Source organism: Prionailurus bengalensis, chromosome F2 (genome assembly GCF_016509475.1).
Source record: "Prionailurus bengalensis isolate Pbe53 chromosome F2, Fcat_Pben_1.1_paternal_pri, whole genome shotgun sequence".
NCBI lineage: Eukaryota > Metazoa > Chordata > Mammalia > Carnivora > Felidae > Prionailurus > Prionailurus bengalensis.
In genome coordinates, this window is record NC_057353.1 from 16872228 (window position 1) to 16892902 (window position 20675).

A 20675-nucleotide genomic window follows, 5' to 3' on the forward strand; every position below is an offset into this window, starting at 1 on the left:
TGTTCAAAGCAGGTACTGTAAAGCTAGATCTGATTCTAGGTAGTTTGAGTCAAGAACCTAGTGTATAATCTCTGTGTAAGACTTTTTAGCTCCTAGAGCCATTACACAGATAAATAATTGGTATTCAGGGGCACCTGGTGGCTCAGTCGGTTGAGTGTCCGACTTCCGCTCAGGTCAGTATCTCACTATTCGTGAGTTGGAGCCCCGCGTCGGGCTCTGTGCTGACAGCTCAGAGCATGGAGCCTGCTTCGGATTCTGTGTCTCCCTCTCTCTCTGCCCCTCCCCTGCTCATGCTCTGTCTCTCTCTCTCTCAATAATAAATAAACATTTTTTAAAAATTTTTTAAAAATTTTTTAATAAATGATAATTGGTATTCACCTAACATTTATTGAGCGCTCATATGTTCCAGACCAAGCTCCCTTGGAAGCATATTAACTCATTTAACCGTATAAAAGCCCTAAGAGGTAGGTACTGTTAGCACCCCATCTTACAGGTGTGTGTGTGTGTGTGTGTGTGTGTTTTAATGTTTATTTATTTTTGAGACAATGTGAGAGCCAGAGTGCAAGCAGCGGAGGAACAGACAGAGGGGAGACACAGAATCTGAGGTGGGCTCCAGGCTCTGAGCTTGTCAGCCTACAGCCCGACCCGGGGCTCGAACTCACAAACCGTGAGATCATGACCTGAGCCGAAGTCGGACGCTCAACCGACTGAGCCACTCAGGCGCCCCTTACAGGTTTTTAAATAGGCCCAAAGACCCAAAGATCCCACAGCACAGCCAGGACTGGAACTCAGGCAGTCTCACGACTAGAGACTGGAACTCAGGCAGTCTCACGGCAGAGCTCAGTGCTCTTCTACCACAAGCCTGGAGAGGATGCGATTCCAGGGCTCTGGGCTACCAGACACCAGCTCGCCGACGTGGGCGCACCCTCGCGTCCACTTAGGGAGGTCTAATTGCCAGCCCCTGCTCGCTTGCAAAGCAAATCAAATCTTCCACAATTAGCTTTATGTGTACCTGTGGGAAGTGTCTTTCTCGGCTCACACCCAGGACCCCCATGAACACGTCAGGGCTCTGGCAAAATATAATTTGTCTAATCCCAGAAAAAACCGAGAAGCTAAACATCCTGAGAACTGATTTACACTGAAATTGTTAACAGTCGCAGCGGGACCCCCTCAAACCGCGACCCCCCAAATTTGCACCGCCCCCTTAACGCCGCTGCATCCTGGGAGCCACAGTCCCAATTAGGCCTGGAATTTGTAGTTTGGACTCGTCGAGCCAGCACCGCCTACCTCCGGGCCGCTGGTGAAGGGCCTCCGATAATCCCATCTGCTCTCCAATGCTGCTCTCTGCCGGCCTTTTCTCAGGTTGCCAGGACTGTAAGCCCGTTCCGGGTGCTCCGGAAGCGAAGCTTTCTCTTCCGGAACAAGCGTCTGGGCGACCGCACGTGGTTGCGGTGCCCTGGCTTCTGCCGGCGTTTGCAGAGAAGTATTTGGACTGTCTCCCCGAAACGAGTGAGCCCAGGCGGAGCCATGGAGGGCCAGAACGTGGAGGAGCTGCTGGCAAAGGCTGAGCGGGACGAGGCAGAGAAGCTGCAGCGCATCACAGTGCACAAGGAGCTGGAGCTGGAGTTCGACCTGGGTAACCTGCTGGCCTCGGACCGGAACCCCCCAACGGGGCTGCGGCGCGCGGGACCCTCGCCGGAGGCCGAGCTGCAGGCCCTGGCGCGGGACAACACGCAACTGCTCATCAACCAGCTGTGGCAGCTGCCCACGGAGCGCGTAGAGGAAGCGCTGGTTGCGCGGCTGCCGGAGCCCACCACTCGCCTGCCGCGCGAGAAGCCGGTGCCCCGGCCACGGCCGCTTACACGCTGGCAGCAGTTCGCGCGCCTGAAGGGCATCCGTCCCAAGAAGAAGACCAATCTGGTGTGGGACGAGGTGAGTGGCCAGTGGCGACGCCGCTGGGGCTACCAGCGCGCTCGCGACGACACCAAGGAGTGGTTGATCGAGGTGCCCGGCGGTGCCGACCCCTTGGAGGACCAGTTCGCCAAGCGGATCCAGGCTAAGAAGGAACGGGTGGCCAAAAATGAGCTGAACCGGCTGCGTAACCTGGCCCGCGCGCACAAGATGCAGCTGCCCAGCACGGCGGGCATGCACCCTACGGGACACCAGAGTAAGGAGGAACTGGGCCGCGCCATGCAGGTGGCCAAGGTTTCCACTGCCTCTGTGGGGCGCTTCCAAGAGCGCTTACCTAAGGAGAAGGCGCCCCGGGGCTCTGGCAAAAAGAGGAAGTTTCAGCCCCTTTTCGGGGATTTTGCAGCCGAGAAAAAGAGCCAGTTGGAGCTGCTGCGTGTGATGAATAGCAAAAAGCCTCAGCTGGACGTGACGAGGGCCACCAATAAACAGATGAGGGAGGAGGACCAGGAGGAGGCGGCCAAGAGGAGGAAAATGAGCCAGAAGGGCAAGAGAAAGGGGGGCCGGCAAGGTGCTGGCGGCCAGAGGAAAGGTGGCCCGCCCAGCCAGGGAGGGAAGAGGAAAGGGGGCTTGGGAGGCAAGGTGAATTCCGGGCCGCCTCGCTTGGGTGGCAAGAGGAAAGGAGGACAACACCAAGGAGGAAAGAGAAGGAAGTAATTTTCATCCTCGGACCCGCCTGTAAACAAAGAACTATACTAAATGTTAAGTTCGGGGCGGGCGGGGGGGGGGGGGGGGAATCAAAGAAAGCGGCTTCTGCTGCCTTCGTTGAACTTGAGGTTGAAGGGATAGGCTGACCTCCCCCCAAGAGAGATGTAAATGTTGGACTTTGCAAATGAATGTTTTTCCCACAACCAAGAATTTGGCTGGAGATTAAAGGACATAAGAATAAGGGAAAGAATTTGGTGGAAACTGGGAACGAGTTCTATTTTTTAAAACACATCTTTTTTCTTTTTAACTTTGAATATGGTGAGAGGGAGAGGAGAGTTGGTCATATTTCAGACTTGTAATTGATTTCTGCATTATTTTTATGACAAGTGTATCAAAGCAGAGGGGGGAACAGAAAGATTACATTTTCAAAACTGGACTTACAAGTAACTGTTAACCAAGGTTATTTAACAAAAGTGTCTGTGTCTAATGTTGCTTTTGACTTTTTGAGTGTTGGTAGAAATCCTAAGTAAAACCAAGGGGATACCTGGTTCAGATTATTTTCATTTACTTTCTAAAAAACATAAAGCAGTTAATTTATGATGATTTCAGTGAGGCTTATTAGGAAAACTCATACTTCTTTTGGTATCAGATATAATATTGAAAGTGTAGTAAAACTGATACCTCTTTGTAAAAAGATTTTATTGCTTTTTTATACTGTGAAAACATTGGCTTGCTGTAAATTATAAATTTGGGCTTCACTAAATAATAGTACTAATCCTCATTAATCCAGAAAATACTTAAATCCTCTTCAACATATATGTCCCCAATTTTTCTTTTAACTTCAGTGGGGTCTGTTTTAAGAAGAGATAAAGAAACCCACCAAATCTATAATTGGTACGCTGTTATCTGTGATTCATTTGTCAAACTGACCTGGTTTGATGAGGAGGTCAAATGTTGATAGCTATTATGGGTCTTTTTCCCTAATCTCAGTAACTTATCTGTAAAAATGAGTATCTTCTTTAAAGGATTCATAGTAGATCTAGATTCCAGGAGGGCCTTTTTGCTGCTGTTACAGCCCTGTGAGCCACTCTTACTGTTTTTTGGTCTGTCAATTGATAGGAAATTAAAGTTGGGAGTTCATTCTGCCTTTTTTTCCAGTGTTGCCTCATTTTTATAAGTTACCTTTAGAAATTGCTATGGAAAAAAAGCAAATTTCATATTCCAAATTTCATAATATGTAACAAAAATTTCAAAATTCATAATATGTTAAATTTCAAATTTCACAATACGTTACTAAAAACACAGATGTCCAATTGTTACTATCTTAGGATGCTTTGCCATCAATGATCAACTCTTCCACAGGGACGTGAAGCACTTGGCCCTGCTAAGCCACAGAGTACAGTGAAATCCTGGCAAGTTTGCAACTACTGATGAAATCATTTAATGGTACATTAACTTCACCAAAAGCCAAACTTTTCATAGAGCACTTAACATCTTTTAAGTTCTCAACCGTCCAGGGTATGTTGTTGTTACTGTTTTGTTTGGGGATTTTTCTGGTTTTTTGTTTTTCGACTTGATTCAGCAGACACAGCACTGGCCCTGTAAGAGATAACCCTTGGTGGGCTTTTTGCAAGGCCCTTATTTACTATTAAAACAGTTTAAATGCACTGTCTTAAGAATTTATTAGGAAAACACTTTAGGAAGGCACAGTAGCATTTTAAAGGAATCAGTGGAAAAAGAATGCCCTTGTTTCTCTCCCTTACCCTACGTCCCCAACATGTGAAATAAAGGGTTTTAAGTAGAGAGACTTATGGAAGTACCCAAGATCCTACGGAGAAGTTACCTTTACCGCAATTTCAGAGGTGGATGGTGGGACTGCAGCTAAGGCAGCGGAGATTTTGACTCGTGGGAAAACGGTCCCGATCCGAAAAGGGCTAATGCTGTGACAGGAGACTTAGCTGAGGGGATAGGCAAGCTCGGCCGAGTGGGCGGGAACAGTAAGGCGGCAGCCAGGATTGGCCAGTTGAGGGGGTGGAGGGGTAGGAGGAGGGGCTGGCTACCGAGGAGACCCCACGGCCATGGCTGCAGCCACTCGTGCCCGGGTCGCGCACTTGTTGAGGCAACTGCAGCGAGCAGCGTGAGTGCGGGGCGGGAAGGCGGGGGGCCAGAGGATGCCTGCGTGCCCATGCCGGGGGCGAGCCACCCGGGCTCCACGTGTTCTTCCTCGGGTTACTTACAAGAACCTGGGGTAGGGTATACTGCTGCCTGCACCCGCTCCGCGTCAGAGCCGTGCGCCCGGTGGGATAGCATTGTCACAGGGTGCCAAGCAGCCATGCACAGCGCGGTGAGGCAGGTTGTACCCTGCCAGGTCTACGGTAAGGAAACAAAGGCCCGGAGAGGTCAGTGCCTGATCCCATGTCGTGGCAAACAATGGAGGTCTTGACACAGTGGACAAAAGACACATTCATGTGTCCAACCAACACATTTGTACTGGGTGTATGTTACATGCCAAAAACCATTCCAGGTGCTGGGGGTACAAAGGTGAAAGATTCTGGAGCAGTTTAAAGTCTAGCAGGTAATTGGATGAAGGAACAGGGTTTGTGAAATGGGCCTGTGGGGAACTCAGGGGACAGAGAACGTAGAAGAGAAAGATGGCTGTGTTAAATCACCAGGAGCTTCACTCCCTGGCATGTACAGGCAGTCAAGGTATTAAATGTTATGACATGTCTGACTCCCCCCTCCAGAAATTCCAGGTGTATAGTAGCCACCTGATAAATCCTTGTGGAATGTGCAAATGCACAAGTCAGCCTGGGAAAAACATGTAAAATTTTGAGCCAATAGGTAGAGGTAAGGGGAAAGGAGAGGGATTAGAGAGGAATTTCAGACAAACTGCAAAGAGCAGCCCCTTTGGCAAGAGATGTAGTTCCAGGAGCTAAAAGTAGTTAAAATCTGGACCTAGTTTCATAGAAGGAGATGAGAATGCAGAAGACCCACCCTGAATAAGAATATAGCATTTATCAGGCACTTACCATGTGCCAGGCACTGCCCTACAGGCTTTACATGTACTATTAATAGTAACTGTAATCCTTAGAACACCCCTATGCCAGACTGTATTATTATCCTCATATTACATATTAAAAAAATAAAAGCATGAAGAAAAAGAATTTGTCCAGTTTCACACAGCTAAGCAAATGGCACAGCCATCATTTGAGCCCAGATATTCTAGCTTCACAGTCCTTGTTTTTAGTCCTACGCTAAAGAATTTGAATTATGTCCTATAGATACCGAAAGCTATGGAAGCAATAGTTCTCATTGTGAACCACTAATACTTTGAGATGCCCCATGGGGGGAAAAATTCCATGGCCAAATAAATGGGAAACTGTTCTTTGCTGCATAGTGCTTTTGGAGAGTCAGGATAATTAGCACACGAAAGGCTCTGAGAAGTCCTATAGGATATAAAAAAAATAGTTTAAACTCTTTAAACTAGTGTATTTAAACTCTTTGTTCTAAATCTGTGTTATCATAAAAATCTTTCTATCAAGGAACACCATTCATATCCTTTGGAACCAGTGTCACGTAGAACATGTTTTTGGAATGGTTGTATGACAAAGGAGTGTGGCATGATTAAAATCACGTTCGAGCTTTCTGGTGGCAGTGTACAGTGGAGAGGAAAGACTAGAAGTAGTTGTAATGCTCCAGCTAAAAAGTGATAGCTTCAGGTACCAAAGAGAGGCAGTTGGTACAAGGAGTAGATACGAGAAATATTGAGGAGTCAGTTAAAATCAGCAGGATTTTGTATCTGATTAGTGAGATGGAAGGAGAAGTTGAAGTTTCTGGCTGGGGTGCAGGTACACATTAGGGCCATTTACCAAGATGGGAACTAGAAGAAGCCTAGCTTTAGGAGGGAAATGATAACTTCCCTTAGGGATTTCAAACTGAACATCCCTCATAAGTCCAGACAAAGACCTCCAGCAGGTAATTGACTATATAGTTCTGGAGCTGAGGAGCGAGTAGGAACTCACCCATGTGTATAGAGGACTGTACAGAGGATGTGGAAGCAAAGTCCTTGGCAAACTGTAAACCTAGATGGGTTGAGAATAGGTCCTAGGGAGCAGCATTGTTAAGGCAGAGTAGCAAAATGGGGCTTTTTTTTTTTTTTAATAGGGTAAGCATTTAAAATGTGGGAGATTTCAGATAAAAATTTTAGAAAATTAGGAATGGCATCTTTGGGCCCACATTTCATCTGGGGAAAGTCTGCTAAGGCTGAGGTGAAGTGGGGGCCACCTCCTTTGAACAGGGCAAGCACTCCAGCTTCCTGAGAGGCCCTGGCATGCAGCCCACCACTTACTTCGCACAGCAGCTGCACAGCCAGCCAGCAGCCTCTCATTTACATTATCTGCCAGCCTCCTTAGCGCTTGGGGTTGCAAATGATTTGCACTTCGAATGAAGGAAAAGGAGCCAGCATTAAAGGACAGGAACATAGCCAGACATATAGGAGAAAGCCCAGGAGAGAAGGACTGTACCTCCACTGCTGATTTGCAGTGTTCTCATCCCTGGGGTACAGCAGGAAACAAAACAGCCTAATATCCCTGGTGCTTAAGTGCAGAGGTGGGGCAGGTGGAGTGAACAACAGACTAGTAAAGTTTACAGTATATTACATGTTACTTAAAGAGAAAGTAAAGGAGGATGGGTTAGAAGAAGGGATGCAATTTTAAAGAAGATGGTCAGAGAAGACCTCACTGTATTAGTTTCTTATTGCTGCTATAACAAATTACCATGAACTTGGTGGCTTAAAACAACACACATTTATTCTGTTACAGTTCTTAAGTCCAAACTCAGTTTTACTGGGCCCAAAACAAGGTGTAAGAGGGCCACAGTCCCTTCAGCTGCTCCAGAGGAGAATCCATTATCTTGTTCTTTCCAGCTTCTGGAGATGCACTTCTTGCAACCTTAGATTATAGCTCCTTCCTCCATCTTAACAGCCAGCAATGTAACAACTTGCTTCAGTGGTCACATTGCCTTTATGTCAAATCTCCCTCTGCCTCCCTCTTAGGATGATGCTTCTGATTACACTTAGGGCCCACCCAGATAATCCAGGATAATCTTTCCATCTCAAAATCCTTAATATAATCACATCCGTAGGGTCCCTTTTGCTTTATAATGTTAACAGGTTTCAGGGATTAAGAACTGAATATCTTCCGGGTCTCAGCCAACCACACTCACTGAGAAGGTAACTGTTATGGAAAGATCAGTGGAAGGAAGGAGCGAGCCATGTGGCTCTCTGGGAAGGTACGTGGAGGTTGAGAATACCTGACATGGTTTCAGAACATGACGACTGGAGAGGAGTGAGGGGGAGGTAAGGTCAGAGTTGTTGGGGGCCAGATAGAGAAAGCCAAGGAGGAGTACAAGGTTTTTTTGCCCTGATCAATCGGAAGGATGAAGTTACCATTAAACTCGGGTGGGGAAGAGGTTTTAAGGGAAGACCAGGAGCTGAGTCTTAGGCAGGTAAATATGAAATGCCTAATAGACATTCAGGTGGAGATGTCAAGTAGGCAGCTGAATCTGGAGTTCAAGCAACATGTCTAAATCAGACAAAGGTGGAAACCGTCAGTATGGAAGGCATTCAAGACCATGAGACAAGGTGAGGTCACTCAGGGAGTGAGCGTGGGAAGAAAAGAGCATTCAGAGTCAATAGCATGAAAAGAAACTAGGCCAGGAGCAGCCTGGAAGCCAAGGGAAGAAAGTATTGTCAGGGAGAAGAGAGTGGACCAGAGGATACCACTGATAGGTTGGGTAAGATGAGGACTGAAATGAGAACTGAGTGATATATTAGTGGGGTGAAAGGCATTAGTGACCTGGTAAGCTTAGACAGTGGAGTCATGGAGCAAAGGCCAATTGGAAGAAGTCCCAGAGAGAATGGGAGAAGAGAAATTGGAGAGAGCATGTATAGTCAGCTAAAATCAAGAAGAGAGGTGGGGGCGACATCAGGAGAGGGAAGAGGGACAAGTGAAGGTTGTTGTGAGTATAAAACAGGAAAAATAATATTTTATGCTGGTGAATAAGATCTATCGAGAGGGAAATTTTGATGATGCAGGAGAGAGATGATGCACTGCTATCCTTGAGTAAATGAGGGAGGCTGAGATTCCACAGGAGAGGAACTGACCTTTGCTGAAAGCTTGGCTAGTTTATCCTGGCCAGTGATACCAGGAGGAAGGCCAGAATAATCAGGCCAGAGCCAAAAGGTAGGTAGATGAGAGCCTTGCTCTAACTGTGGTTTCCTCTGCCTCTCAGGAGGAGGAGAGAAGCCCACCAGTGGTTTCAGACTATCCTAAGAAAGTGGGGGAACCCACAATTTATTCTATTCTCCTTACCCCATGTCAGGTTCTGTGTCTTGGTACACAGGAAAAGAGAGAAGAAGCTAAGAGGATTTTAAATGTCTACACTTATTTATTTCTTCATTTACTCGGGCCTTCAGTCAGTATTTCTTCAATCAGTATTACTTTGTGCCTGGTACGATGGTAGCCACTGCAAATAAAGTCATGATCAAGGGAGATCTTATCTTGCAACCACAAAATTTACAATGTAGAGGCAGATGGAAACAGGAGAATGGTGCCAACAGTACATGTGATAACAGTTCTTCTGGGGAGGGAGGCATGGTACAGACCACAGAGAGACAGTACCTACCTGGGGCCTCCAGCCCTAGGGAAGACTGCCCAGGGGAAGTGACATGTGCACTGACAGTAGAAAGGACACTAATTACCCAGAAGAACAGGGGAAGATATGTTCCAGGAAGAGGAAATAGCAAGCACAAAGTTCAGTTCTGGAGGCAAGAAAGAGAATGTGTGGCCCATTCAAGGAAAAGAACAAATTTTCAAGGAGCTCCAGAGATGGAGCAAGATGAGAGGCCAGGCTAGAGAGATTAGTTGGACCAGTGAGGATGCCCAGAGGGCCATATCTGAAACAGGGCGGTGGGAAGTGGGGTCTGAGTGATGAGGAGGGGGTCATCAAAGTACGTTTAAACAAGGGAGTGACATCACTGGAAATAAGCCCCTGACCACTGTGTGGCAAAGGTGGAGCCAAGAGAAGCCTGCTAGGAACTCTGTAGTTATCCAGATGAGAGATGACACTGAAACCAGAGATTGGCAGAGGACCCAAGAGAAGTGGATGGATTTGGGTAGAGAAATATTTGAGGCCTTGATGCGTGGTTTGCCACAGAGGTGAGGTGTGAGCCCAGTATGGAACCCAACATTTAAGGAATGGGGAGGGTGGAAAAAGAGCTGCAGAAAGAGTAATTAATGGAAGCCCAGGTGAGTAGGGAGTCCTGAAAGCCGAGAAGAGCACTTTGCCCACCTGAGGAGAATGTGGTCCACGGTGTTCATTGCTAGGAGAGCAAGGTGCTGAGGAGGTCTAAGTGAGGGTACAGCAGAAGCTGGAACTTGTTGAGACAGCAGCCAGATTTCAGGGGGCCAAGCAATGTGTGGGAGGCAAGAAAATGGAGCCAACAGATGTATGCCAGAAGGGGAGACCCAGAGGGTGATCAAGCCAGAGGGGACAAGAGGTTGAGACCTTTAAGCATGAAACTCTTAAATATGATGACAAAGATTGAGTGAGGAGGAAGACCAGGAAAATACTGGACAAATGGAGGTCCCAAGAAGGGAAGAGGGGATGGGATTCAAACCATAAGTAAGAAGTAGAAATGATTAATCAAGGTAGCCTCAGAACCTTAAAAACAAAATAAAAACAAGTGGGAAGGGTATAAGGAAGCATGTGTTCCCATGGTAGTGGGCATTGGAAAGTTTTGAGTCTGGCTGTTTTCTTCCCTTTGCCTCTGCTTCCTTGTCCTTGGAGGGGGTAAAGCAGGGAAAGTTCACAGTAAAACCCACCTTTGACGGACAACAAAGTTGGCCTTGCCCACTTTGATTTCCCTGCAGCAGCCTGAGGATTGCTCACCCCACTGGGATGCTCCCAGGACTCTCCACTACACTGGACGTTTTCAGCCGTGTCCAGGAGGTGGCAGGCTTGACTCATGGTAGTGCTCTCACCACTTCCCACGTCAGCTTTGACTTAAGTCTGTCTCGGAGGTCTTGAACACTATTGAGCTCAGCACTTTTCCTTTCTTCCCCATCTTCCCCCTCAGATGTTTTTGCTCCAAATTTTAAGGGGGAACAAGGTAGTTGGGGGGGGCATACATTCACGTATCTGTTGGGATCCCACTATGACAAGATCCTCTGGCAAGAAATAGAAACATTAAAAAAAAAAAACAACACCTTACGCGACACTCAAATGCATAAGCGAACAGGAGGAAGGGGGACTGTCCAGGAAATAGGAGGCAACCAGGATTGGGAAGGGACACGGAGCCAAGGGTAGAGAAGTGGACTGGGAACTGAGATAAGGTGAGGGATTCAGGGAGGAAAGGGTGATGGGCATGAGCACACTTCAGGCTGCTGGGGAGGGGGTGACACAGAGGGGACCAGCAGGAGGCGCCCAGGGGCTGGCAGGTCGCTGGGGCTGGGAGGAGGAAGGATGGAAGCAGTAGGTGGTGACCTACTGGTGGCCTGCAGGCAAGTGAGGGCTTCTCATAGGGCGGGGTCCAGAGCCAGTTTCAAGAAAATTAAACACCTTGAAGACAATGGGGAAATACAAGTTCGAGTTCCCCCGGGGTAGGGGGAATGGGAGGGGAGGCACAGTGAGTAGTTAACCTACTCAACTAACTTGAGCAGTCAATTTGATCAAGCACCTAACCTAGTAAAAGAGCTGACACCTCACAGAGCACTGAGACCCCATCTCAAACTTAATTGTATCTCCAGAGGGCTTATCTCAGCTCCCTGCAGACATTTATTAAGTACCACTTGAATACTTCTTGAAAGAAGGATCCCGCAACACCGGGAAAATCCTGAGTCAACTTTTTTGTCCATGATGATTTCTGGGTTTTCCTATGTAATGTTTGCCAATAGCTACTGTTTTGACAGAATCTTAAGACTAGACTGTAGTGGAAGTTACATTAAAGCTTCTTCTCTTGATTTTCTATTTTCACTTTTTTTTTCTTTTCCCTAGATGCCAGTGCCCTACTCATTCTCATACTTACTCCCAAGGTAATAATATATTTTGTGTTTTTAAACTGGCCAAAATTTCCAATTTCACCCCCCCCCACCCCACCCTTTGACACTCATATTACATTTAGGCAAAGGATAAATCAAGAAAATCAAGGGATATGAGAGGAAAATTGAAATGGTTGCCTTTTCACTTGCAGTTGGTAATATGTAGTTCTAATTATATGATGGTAGCTGAATGCATGCTACTGATTATATGTTTGGCTTAAGTATATATTTAATACTATTTATGCTGTTTTTCTATTTCAAACAGAATTCTTTGCCAAAGCTACAAATAAGATTTGTATAAGCTTTGTGCTTTGTAAAAGCACAGATAAGATTTTAATACTGTCTGAGTCAATCAAACAGAATTAAGATGAAATCTTTGGAAGGTTTTAATTTATCTCAAAAAAGAAAGACGCTAAAGAACAAAGCAGTTCCTAGAAGGAAAAAACTTGTGTCTATCATTTTTTTAAAACTAACATTCTATTTCTTAATAATTAAAAATAATGACTTAAGTTTTCAGTTCCCACAAACGTCTTAATCCTTACCAACACCATTGTCCACAGAACAGCAGGAAGCTCATTGTAGCTTCAGCGTTATCCTCAGAACGTCACATGAATTACTGACACAAAAACTGATTTCACCTCGTAGAAGAAAAGGTCAAATCTAAAGGGCACCGTAAGAATGGAAACGAGGGGGCCTGCCCATACGGGAAACTAAGCAGAACCCACAGAGAAGCCTGTTGGGGAATAGAACAGATAGAGTAACTAACTGAAGGCTTTTTCCTGCCACTGGTGTTGTTCACCATTTAGAATAAAATAAGCCAAGGGACCTCCCAGTCATTAAGGACCTTCTACTAGGTGAAAGCTTGCCCAGCCTTTTAGCTCCTAAGGGACATATGCAGAATTTTGTCTTCAAGCTGGTTTTTTCCAATTATTAGTTGATTTCAACAAAGAATTAGTAGTTTCCTATTTGGAAGAATAAAATTAATAATTTAAAGAAAGATAACCTCGCTGTTTTCTAAGATTCGATTTAGGTCTTTTTCTAAACTTCAGTAGCAAGAGTAATAGGTTATTTCTTTAAAGTTGATGAGGATCAAAAGAAATTTGAATTTTAATTAAGGATACCCTTGCTCTTGGGAAGCCAAAAGTAGACTGTCGTCTAGTGTAGTCTCTTTTCCTTAAAAAAAAAAAAAAAAAAAGGCAGTAAAAACTGTTGTGTAGACTTTTTTTCACTCTTATGCCTACCCAAGAGTGATAAAAATCAGTGGATTAAAACAAGGCTAAGACTCATTAAGTGGAGCCTTCTTGTTCTAACACAACAGGAAATCATTTCTGCCATAACCAAAACCTGATACTTTACAAAGAAATATCAGTTTATAAAAATTTTTATTAAATTTCACAAAGAAAACTAAAATTTCCACATGGGTTCACTTGAAAAAATGTAAATATCTTACTGTGATAATTTTTTCCATGGAAAAACTTTAAATTCAAACAACTGATCACAGCTGTTATAAGAAGTATAAGCAGGACTCTAATTAATGAATTTACTAATAGTTGTTCTCTAACAGTAACCCAACTCTAGCATCTAGAAGGTTTTTCTTTTCTAGAGGGTTTTTACACCTTGTTTCAAAAGTATATTTTAACTTCAATGAAGAAAATATTTTTAATAACTTTATTGTCACACAATCAGCATCAAGTTAGCATTACAGTCTCTTAAAATGCAGGTTTTAATTCCAATTTGATATGAAACCTGAAACAATGAAACCTGAAAATATATTTTAGTTAAGGCTTTTTAAGGGAGATGCTTATGTTCACTGGCAAAATACCAATTTACTATCAAATAAAAATATTTTTGCTTTGTTTTTGAGGCTTACGCTGATGCTGTTTTCTACATTTCTAGCTCTTGGACTTGCACCTTCTGGGAAAACAACAGATTATGCCTTTGAGGTAGATATAATAAGTCCATTCTTTCCTTTAGGAATGACTTGAAAAAAAACTCCAGTATTTTGCTAATGCATTATTGTCTCATTTGAAATCTGCTATTAACTGATGTTCCCTAATCTCATTATTTGATCAGACCTTATTTAGAAAAGTACTTTGTTGGGGTAATGGAATATAATTCTTCTGATAACATGAATAATGTCTAAAATACGGTCTTTTGTTCAGCCATCAAAATAGGAGAAATTCCCAGGGCACCTGGGTGGCTCAGTCAGTTAAGCATCCAGCTCTTGATTTCGACTCAGGTCATGATTTCTCACTTCCTGAGATCAAGCTCCATATGGGGTTCTGTGCTGATTGTGGAGCCTGTTTGGAATTCTTTACCTCCTCCCTCTGCCCCTCCCCTGCTCGTGCTTGCCCTGTCTAAATAAATAAATAAACAAATAAATGTGAAAAAATTAAAAGAAAAATAGGACAAATTCCCAGTTCTACAAACTCTCTAGCTTATATACATTGTATGTTATATCTTCTTTAGTTTTATAACAATCCCAAAAGAGAACCAAGTAATCTTTTGAAGCAAAAACAAAGGAGCAATGAATTCTGATGAATTTTTATCACACTACAATTATATAATCACTTGTTTTTATCTCTGTCCCCTCCTAGTTCAGGAGCCATAAGTTAAAATGAAGGCCACCCTAAGAACATACACTTTATTCTCTACACAATAAGGAACGATTCATTTCATTCATAGTTTTTAGAAATGAAATGGCCAATCCTCTAACACAGCCTGTACCTGAATCTTTTTTTTTCAGATGGCCGTTTCAAATATTAGATATGGAGCAGGAGTTACAAAGGAAGTGGGAATGGCAAGTATTTAAGAATTCCTACAGTCTTCTACTATAAATGTTATATATCTTTTAAAACAAGTACAAATTGACAACAATTGAGTCCTTTGTTTTGAAAAATGTACAATGTTAAGTTTACCAGAGAGAGAAAGAGAGCCTATTACAGTTCTAGGGCAATCAAACCTAACTTGTAAATTATTTTTGTTATTGTAGGACCTACAAAATATGGGTGCTAAAAATGTTTGTTTGATGACAGACAAGAACCTCTCCCAGCTCCCTCCTGTACAAATGGTTATGGATTCCCTAGTGAAGAATGGCATAAATTTTAAGATGTATGATAATGTGAGAGTGGAACCAACTGATAGAAGGTATATTTTATTGTTGTTATTTACTTTATGTAGAAGCCAACACACCACTGTTGCTTAAAGTTTGCCCCAAGTCTTGTTTAATGGCACGGCAACTTATTTCTGAAAAAATATGACATAATGGCTTTTATTTTCCCTTCTCCAAGCTTCATGGAAGCTATTGAGTTTGCCAAAAAGGGAGTTTTTGATGCCTACGTTGCTGTCGGTGGTGGCTCCACCATGGACACCTGTAAAGCTGCTAATCTGTATGCATCTAGCCCTCACTCTGATTTCCTAGATTATGTCAATGCCCCCATTGGGATGGGAAAGCCTGTGTCTGTGCCTCTTAAGCCTCTGATTGCAGGTAAAAATTGTTTGTTTGTTTGTCTGTTTGGCTGTTTTATTTTGCAGTTGGCAAAAGGCCTTAGGAAAGATACAAGCCAGGGATTTTAGGATATATGTTTCCAAAGCTTTCTGATTTCTTCATTTCAGTGCACTACATTGTTTGGAGAACAGAACAGATATCAGTTCATTTATGTTTACAATTCTGATCTTCGTTATTGTACAGATAGAGACAATTTGGGTCAGTGTAGGAAAGTTTGCCGATTTATGCTAGGAAGTCACTGTATGGAGGAGGGGGGAAGGTTATCATTTCTATATTATTAGATCCCTCTATTGGCAGGTTTGTCTTTTAAACCCCTCTCTGCTTTGTCCCATTTTGCCAGCCACTGTGGAGTTTAAGGGGAACATTCGCTATTATTTTTCTGGTGTTGACTCAACCCTTTCTTCCACACAATGGCTCTTCAGCTGACCTGGGGCTTTGTCTCTGCCCTGGGACATGTGGCCAGCAAGGCTGCATCACTCTGGGCAACATCTGCTCTGTGGCTGTCCTGGGGACAGACATGCATGCAAATCCAGATCAGAATAGCTTGTCTGTCCCACACAGACCTTAGGATCTTTTGGTCTTTTCTTTCCTCCCATTTTATGGCTGTTAGCATATTACTGTGTAAAGTCTTATAGTTAAAATGCACTAACTGGTAACTGGAAAATATCTGTCTCAAGTTTTGTCCTTTTTCTTCTCCCTCCTGTCTGCCCCTACTGCGAATGGGCCTTGTGATGGTATAGGAGTAAGTTGAAGGCAGATGAACTGCTTTGACATGAATGAGCAATCAGCAGGGAGCAACATAATTGATGTCTGCAAAATGGAACCCTCTAGTGAAACTGTGTCAGCGTCACACAGAGGGGTGATTAGTAAAGTTTAGAAACTTGACAGAACTACAAAACCACGGAGCCCAGCAAAGGCAGAGCATTACTGTGCTTGCTGCCAAGAGGGAATAAAGATGTCTTTTAGAAAAGGCGAATATGAGTTTTCTAACCAGAGATGCTGAGCAGCTTGTGTTTGAATACCCGGCTGCAGCTGCTAAAGTTCTGTTGCTCGAGTTCCCAGAGTTCCTAGCTGTTTACACAGAAACAGACATCACACATACAGGTTAAATATACACACATGTTAATATAGACATGGACACTGTACATACACGTTAGGTGTAGGTACATGTTAGCACAGGCACTGATTTCATACATGTGTGTTAATACAGATACAAGTACCACACATACTCATCAAAAGGGGCAATTCACGTTAGCTATGCCTACATGTTATGCAGACATGGACACGATGCATGTTAAACATGTGTGTGTATTAATGCGGATGGTGCCATCACATCCACATGTTAAACATGCACGTTAATGCTGACAGGCATACTATTATGCATGCATGTAAATGCAGGCACCCTTATACATGTGAAGCATACACGCTTATTAATATAGATACAGACATCAGGTGAGCAACAGACGCAGCAAAGCTTCCTTCTCTAACTTTGCTCCTTGCTTCCCAAGGCTGAATTAAGTATCTCCACTGACCTTTATTTAGAAGCATTATTTAAATTGATATTATTTTGTTCGAGTCCCAACCACCTCAGGAACTGGGAGTGAAACTACAGGAGTTGCCATCTTTGACTACGAACACTTGAAAGTAAAAACTGGTAAGAACTTTGCCCATAACTTTTTAAAAAATTCTCTCTCGTACCTTTCAACCCCACCTCCTTTTCTTTAATCTTAATATTTAAAAATCAAGGAGTTATAGAGTTAAGGGGAGGGTTATATGTATACATATACATTTTATTTCTCTCTTATTTTTTATTTTTGAGAGAAAGAGAGCATGAGCAGGGAGGTACAGAGAGAGAGGGGGGCAGAGGATCTGAAGTAGGCTTCATGCTGACAGCAGAAGCCTAATGCAGGGCTCAAACTCAGGAACCAGGAGATCATGACCTGAGCTGAAGTCAGACACTCAACCAGCTGAGCCACCCAGGGGCCCCTACACATTTTCTTTCTTTTTCAAAGTACATATAAACTATGAAACAGTCCAATAGACTTCTTTCTGAGAATTACCTACAAAAGGATATTGAAATGCCATAATCTCGATTGGCCATTTTTTGGCCGAAGTTAGTAACTGTATGTCAGTGGTAAATGATTATTCCCTTTCTTGGACATCTTTTCTACACTTTAAATCAATTTCATTGAGATACATTTTTTATATAATAAAATGCATACATTTTAATTGTCAGTTTGATGAATTTTGACAAATAGATACACCCATGTAACCACTACCCCAATCAAAATAACAAAACATTCCCATCACTCCTGAAAGGTCCAGAGGTCCCAGGCCTTTGTAGCAGAATAAATTGATATTCAACTGCACATTTACAGTAACTTCTCTTTTTAAAATTAAATTACATTATCCTTTGACATTATTAAAGATAATAGTAGCCAATACTTAAATTCTACCTTACAGTTTTTCTAAGACTTTTACATACTATTTTCTCATGTGATCCTTACAACAGCTATGAAGGATAGAAGCCCTACATTGTCATGAGCTAATCTAACAAAGAATTCAGACTAAATGACTTGTCCGAAGATACATAGTAAGTTGCAGAATGATGACACAAACCGGTGGTGTGCTAGTAAACCAGCTCTTGGGAATTTAATCAGCCAAGTAAGCACTGATTTGTAGTACTGGCCAATTTCTTTGGTGTATAATACTCCCAGCATAGCCAGTGGCATCATTCAACCCAGAGTTGGGAAGAGATGCACATACTCAACTCTTTCAAACCAGAAGGAGCTTCAGACCCACTGTAAAACCCAGGTTTCTGGCTCCAAATCTCTTTCCACTGGTCTTGCTGCCTCCCTTCATGAGAATGAATCTCATCTCATATTTTTAATTTTTTAAGAATAAATTGTTATCCTAAAGTAATCTAATTTTTTAAAATGGTGTCCATACCTAGAGCCTCTATTGAAAATCCCTGTCTTAGGCATTGCTTCCAGAGCCATCAAACCCACGCTGGGACTGATTGATCCTCTGCACACCCTGCACATGCCTGACCGGGTGGTCGCCAACAGTGGCTTCGATGTGCTTTGGTAGGTACTAGTGCCATCTGGAGGGGCTGCTCCAGTTCCTGGGTCTATGGACAGTATGGATAGTGCTTTCTTGCCAAAAGCACTTGCTAAGCATTCATTGGTTAGTGTTCCACAACAACCCCAGCTTTGGTTCTCATTATTCCCTTCCCTAGTTGAAAACATGGAACCTATAAAGGTTGGTGACTAGGTGAGCTCCCGGGTGCGCCACAAAGCTGCTGTTCAGGATTGACCATTCCAGCCACAGCTGCAGCCACAGGGACACAGTGAAAGGAGCAGTTGGAGCTGGCATGCAGCATCTCAGACCCACGACGCCTGCCTCTAGGGCTACACGAAGCAGGAAATGCCCAGGGCTGCCACACTGTGGAAGAGGGCAGGAAAGGGAGCTAATGTTTCCCAAGCTGGACTGTGCTCACCGTGTCAGTACTTTACACACCACCACTTCACCACACCTCTGTGCCATACGAAAAAGAAACCTGGCTTTGAGATGTTTAGTAACTTCCCAGAGCCATACTGCAGGCTCTCTTGACCTCAGCTGCAATGTGCTGATGGATCCCTGAGCAGTGTTCCTTCCAGCGGCTTCACAGAGACGCACAGACACTTCACGTTCAGCATGTCCCGAGCTGCCTATTTCATCCACTTGCACATGCACATTTTTTTTCACATTCTAACATATCTAAACTCAGAATACATCTTAAAATCTGTGGCATGACAGTATGGTTTTCTTCCTCAGTGGTACTATTTTTTTTAATTGTGTATCTTATAATGGATGACATCTTAAATTTGATGAAATCTGATAACTATCTAAACCCCCCACCCCCACCCTCACAGCCTCTCCTCCCGAGTCCCTTAACTTAGCAGCAGTCCCTTAACTTCTTTCTCATGCCCACACACAGCTGGTATTTCCTACCACTTATTCCGCTTGACTCTCTCTCCTGTCTGCTCCCTCCTCTCGAGCCTCATTACTTCCGCCATGGTTCAGACCTGTCCAGCTCTTGCTTGGACAGTTGCAGTAGTCTCCTCATCAGTCTCCCTGCTTCCACCCTCTAGTCCTTCTATCTGTTCTCCATACTGGCCTTAGCAAGTTTTCAGAATGCAATATAACCATCACACATCTACATGCATGCACACACACATACACACACCTCTACCTGACAGGTCTTTCAGTGGCTTTCCACTTCTACTGCCTGAAGGCCACATTTGGCCCTGGAATGTCCCCAATGCTCAGCTGTTTATCTGCTTGGAGAATTTATCTTCCAATTCCACTGGAGCATTCTTGCCTTGATGGAACCTTTGGTGACCTTCCCCATTCCTTTCCTGAAGTACAACTGACCACTCCATTCTTTACTCTTCCCCACTGGGTGGCCTAAACATTCTTTCTGAGACACCTCCATTTCACATGCCCATCTCCTTCACTGCACTGTGAGCTTGATGAAGACAGGACCATCTTACTCACTTCTCCATCCCCGCCCCTTGGCACAGTGACTGTCACATCATAGGTATTCAGTTAATATCTCTCAAATAAAATTCACACAAGCAGGAGGTGGCAGAGTTAGGATTCACACCCAGGACTACCCAAGTCCATGGTCTGCTTTTCTCACTGTATTACATTGCCTGCCAAGAAAGTGGAGAGAAGGATTTACAGCTGACCCCAGGGTCTGTGTTCTCACCACTGCAGCATACTCTTAATAGGAGGCTTGTGTAACTATGACCCTCCTTGAGTAATATGGTATTTGATCAAATACAAGAGATAAAATGGTAAATATATTTTAAAAGGAAATCATTTTTTAGATTCAGTGCTTTTCCTCATGACTCAAATATTTAAAAATTCAACATCATGAAGATTTATTTGCACCAGAAAAGAGTCATATGTAATCCAGTAATACACACTGGTCAAAAAACACTATAGTGCTATTAATGTAAACTTCACTGTGTCAACTTCTATAATAAGTAATGACTATTGTAGACCAGAGTCTGGTGGAATGCATTGTGATTATCACTACTACATAGCACATCTGTAGCGGAGTCAGTACTGAACAAGAGAGTTTCTAACCTGAATGGAGGGGGAAAATGAAGAAGATACTTTCAATCTGTGTGTTTTCAATATTTCTTGTTAGCCATGCCCTGGAGTCCTACACTGCCCTTCCCTACCACATGCGGAGCCCCTGCCCTTCAAATCCCATCACCCGGCCAGCATACCAGGGCAGCAACCCAGTCAGTGACATTTGGGCTGTCCATGCACTACGGATCGTCGCTAAGTATCTGAAGAGGTATGTGGCCCAGAGGAGATGGAAACAAAACAGAAAGCGTGCCTGGTTGGGTCAGTCAGTAGAGCATGTGACTTTTGATCTCAGGGTTATAAGTCTGAAC

At 43.9% G+C, this 20675-nt stretch overlaps 2 protein-coding genes across 3 annotated transcripts in view; both read left to right on the forward strand.

The window, feature by feature from the left end:
* Positions 1–1411: 1411 nt before the first annotated feature.
* RRS1 (ribosome biogenesis regulator 1 homolog) lies at positions 1412–3103 on the forward strand. Its single transcript, XM_043602205.1, has one exon. The coding sequence runs from the start codon at positions 1528–1530 to the stop codon at positions 2623–2625; it is 1098 nt and encodes a 365-aa protein (XP_043458140.1). The 5' UTR covers positions 1412–1527; the 3' UTR covers positions 2626–3103.
* A 1565-nt stretch (positions 3104–4668) lies between these two features.
* The window catches only part of ADHFE1 (alcohol dehydrogenase iron containing 1), a 31680-nt gene continuing 15673 nt past the window's right edge, over positions 4669–20675 (forward strand). The window contains exons 1-9 of one of the 2 annotated variants that reach the window (XM_043602208.1): positions 4669–4753; positions 11671–11708; positions 13611–13657; positions 14461–14514; positions 14707–14861; positions 15005–15201; positions 16799–16876; positions 18203–18308; positions 20423–20575. In XM_043602208.1, the coding sequence (XP_043458143.1) occupies positions 4695–4753; positions 11671–11708; positions 13611–13657; positions 14461–14514; positions 14707–14861; positions 15005–15201; positions 16799–16876; positions 18203–18308; positions 20423–20575 (887 nt within the window). In that variant the 5' untranslated portion in view covers positions 4669–4694. The remainder of the gene's footprint in view (positions 4754–11670; positions 11709–13610; positions 13658–14460; positions 14515–14706; positions 14862–15004; positions 15202–16798; positions 16877–18202; positions 18309–20422; positions 20576–20675) is intronic. The other variant, XM_043602209.1, reaches the window with a different exon arrangement.

Excerpts from the sequence above, each read along its gene's own strand:
- RRS1 (XM_043602205.1), top strand. The coding sequence starts at position 1,528 with ATGGAGGGCCAGAACGTGGAGGAGCTGCTGGCAAAGGCTGAGCGGGAC.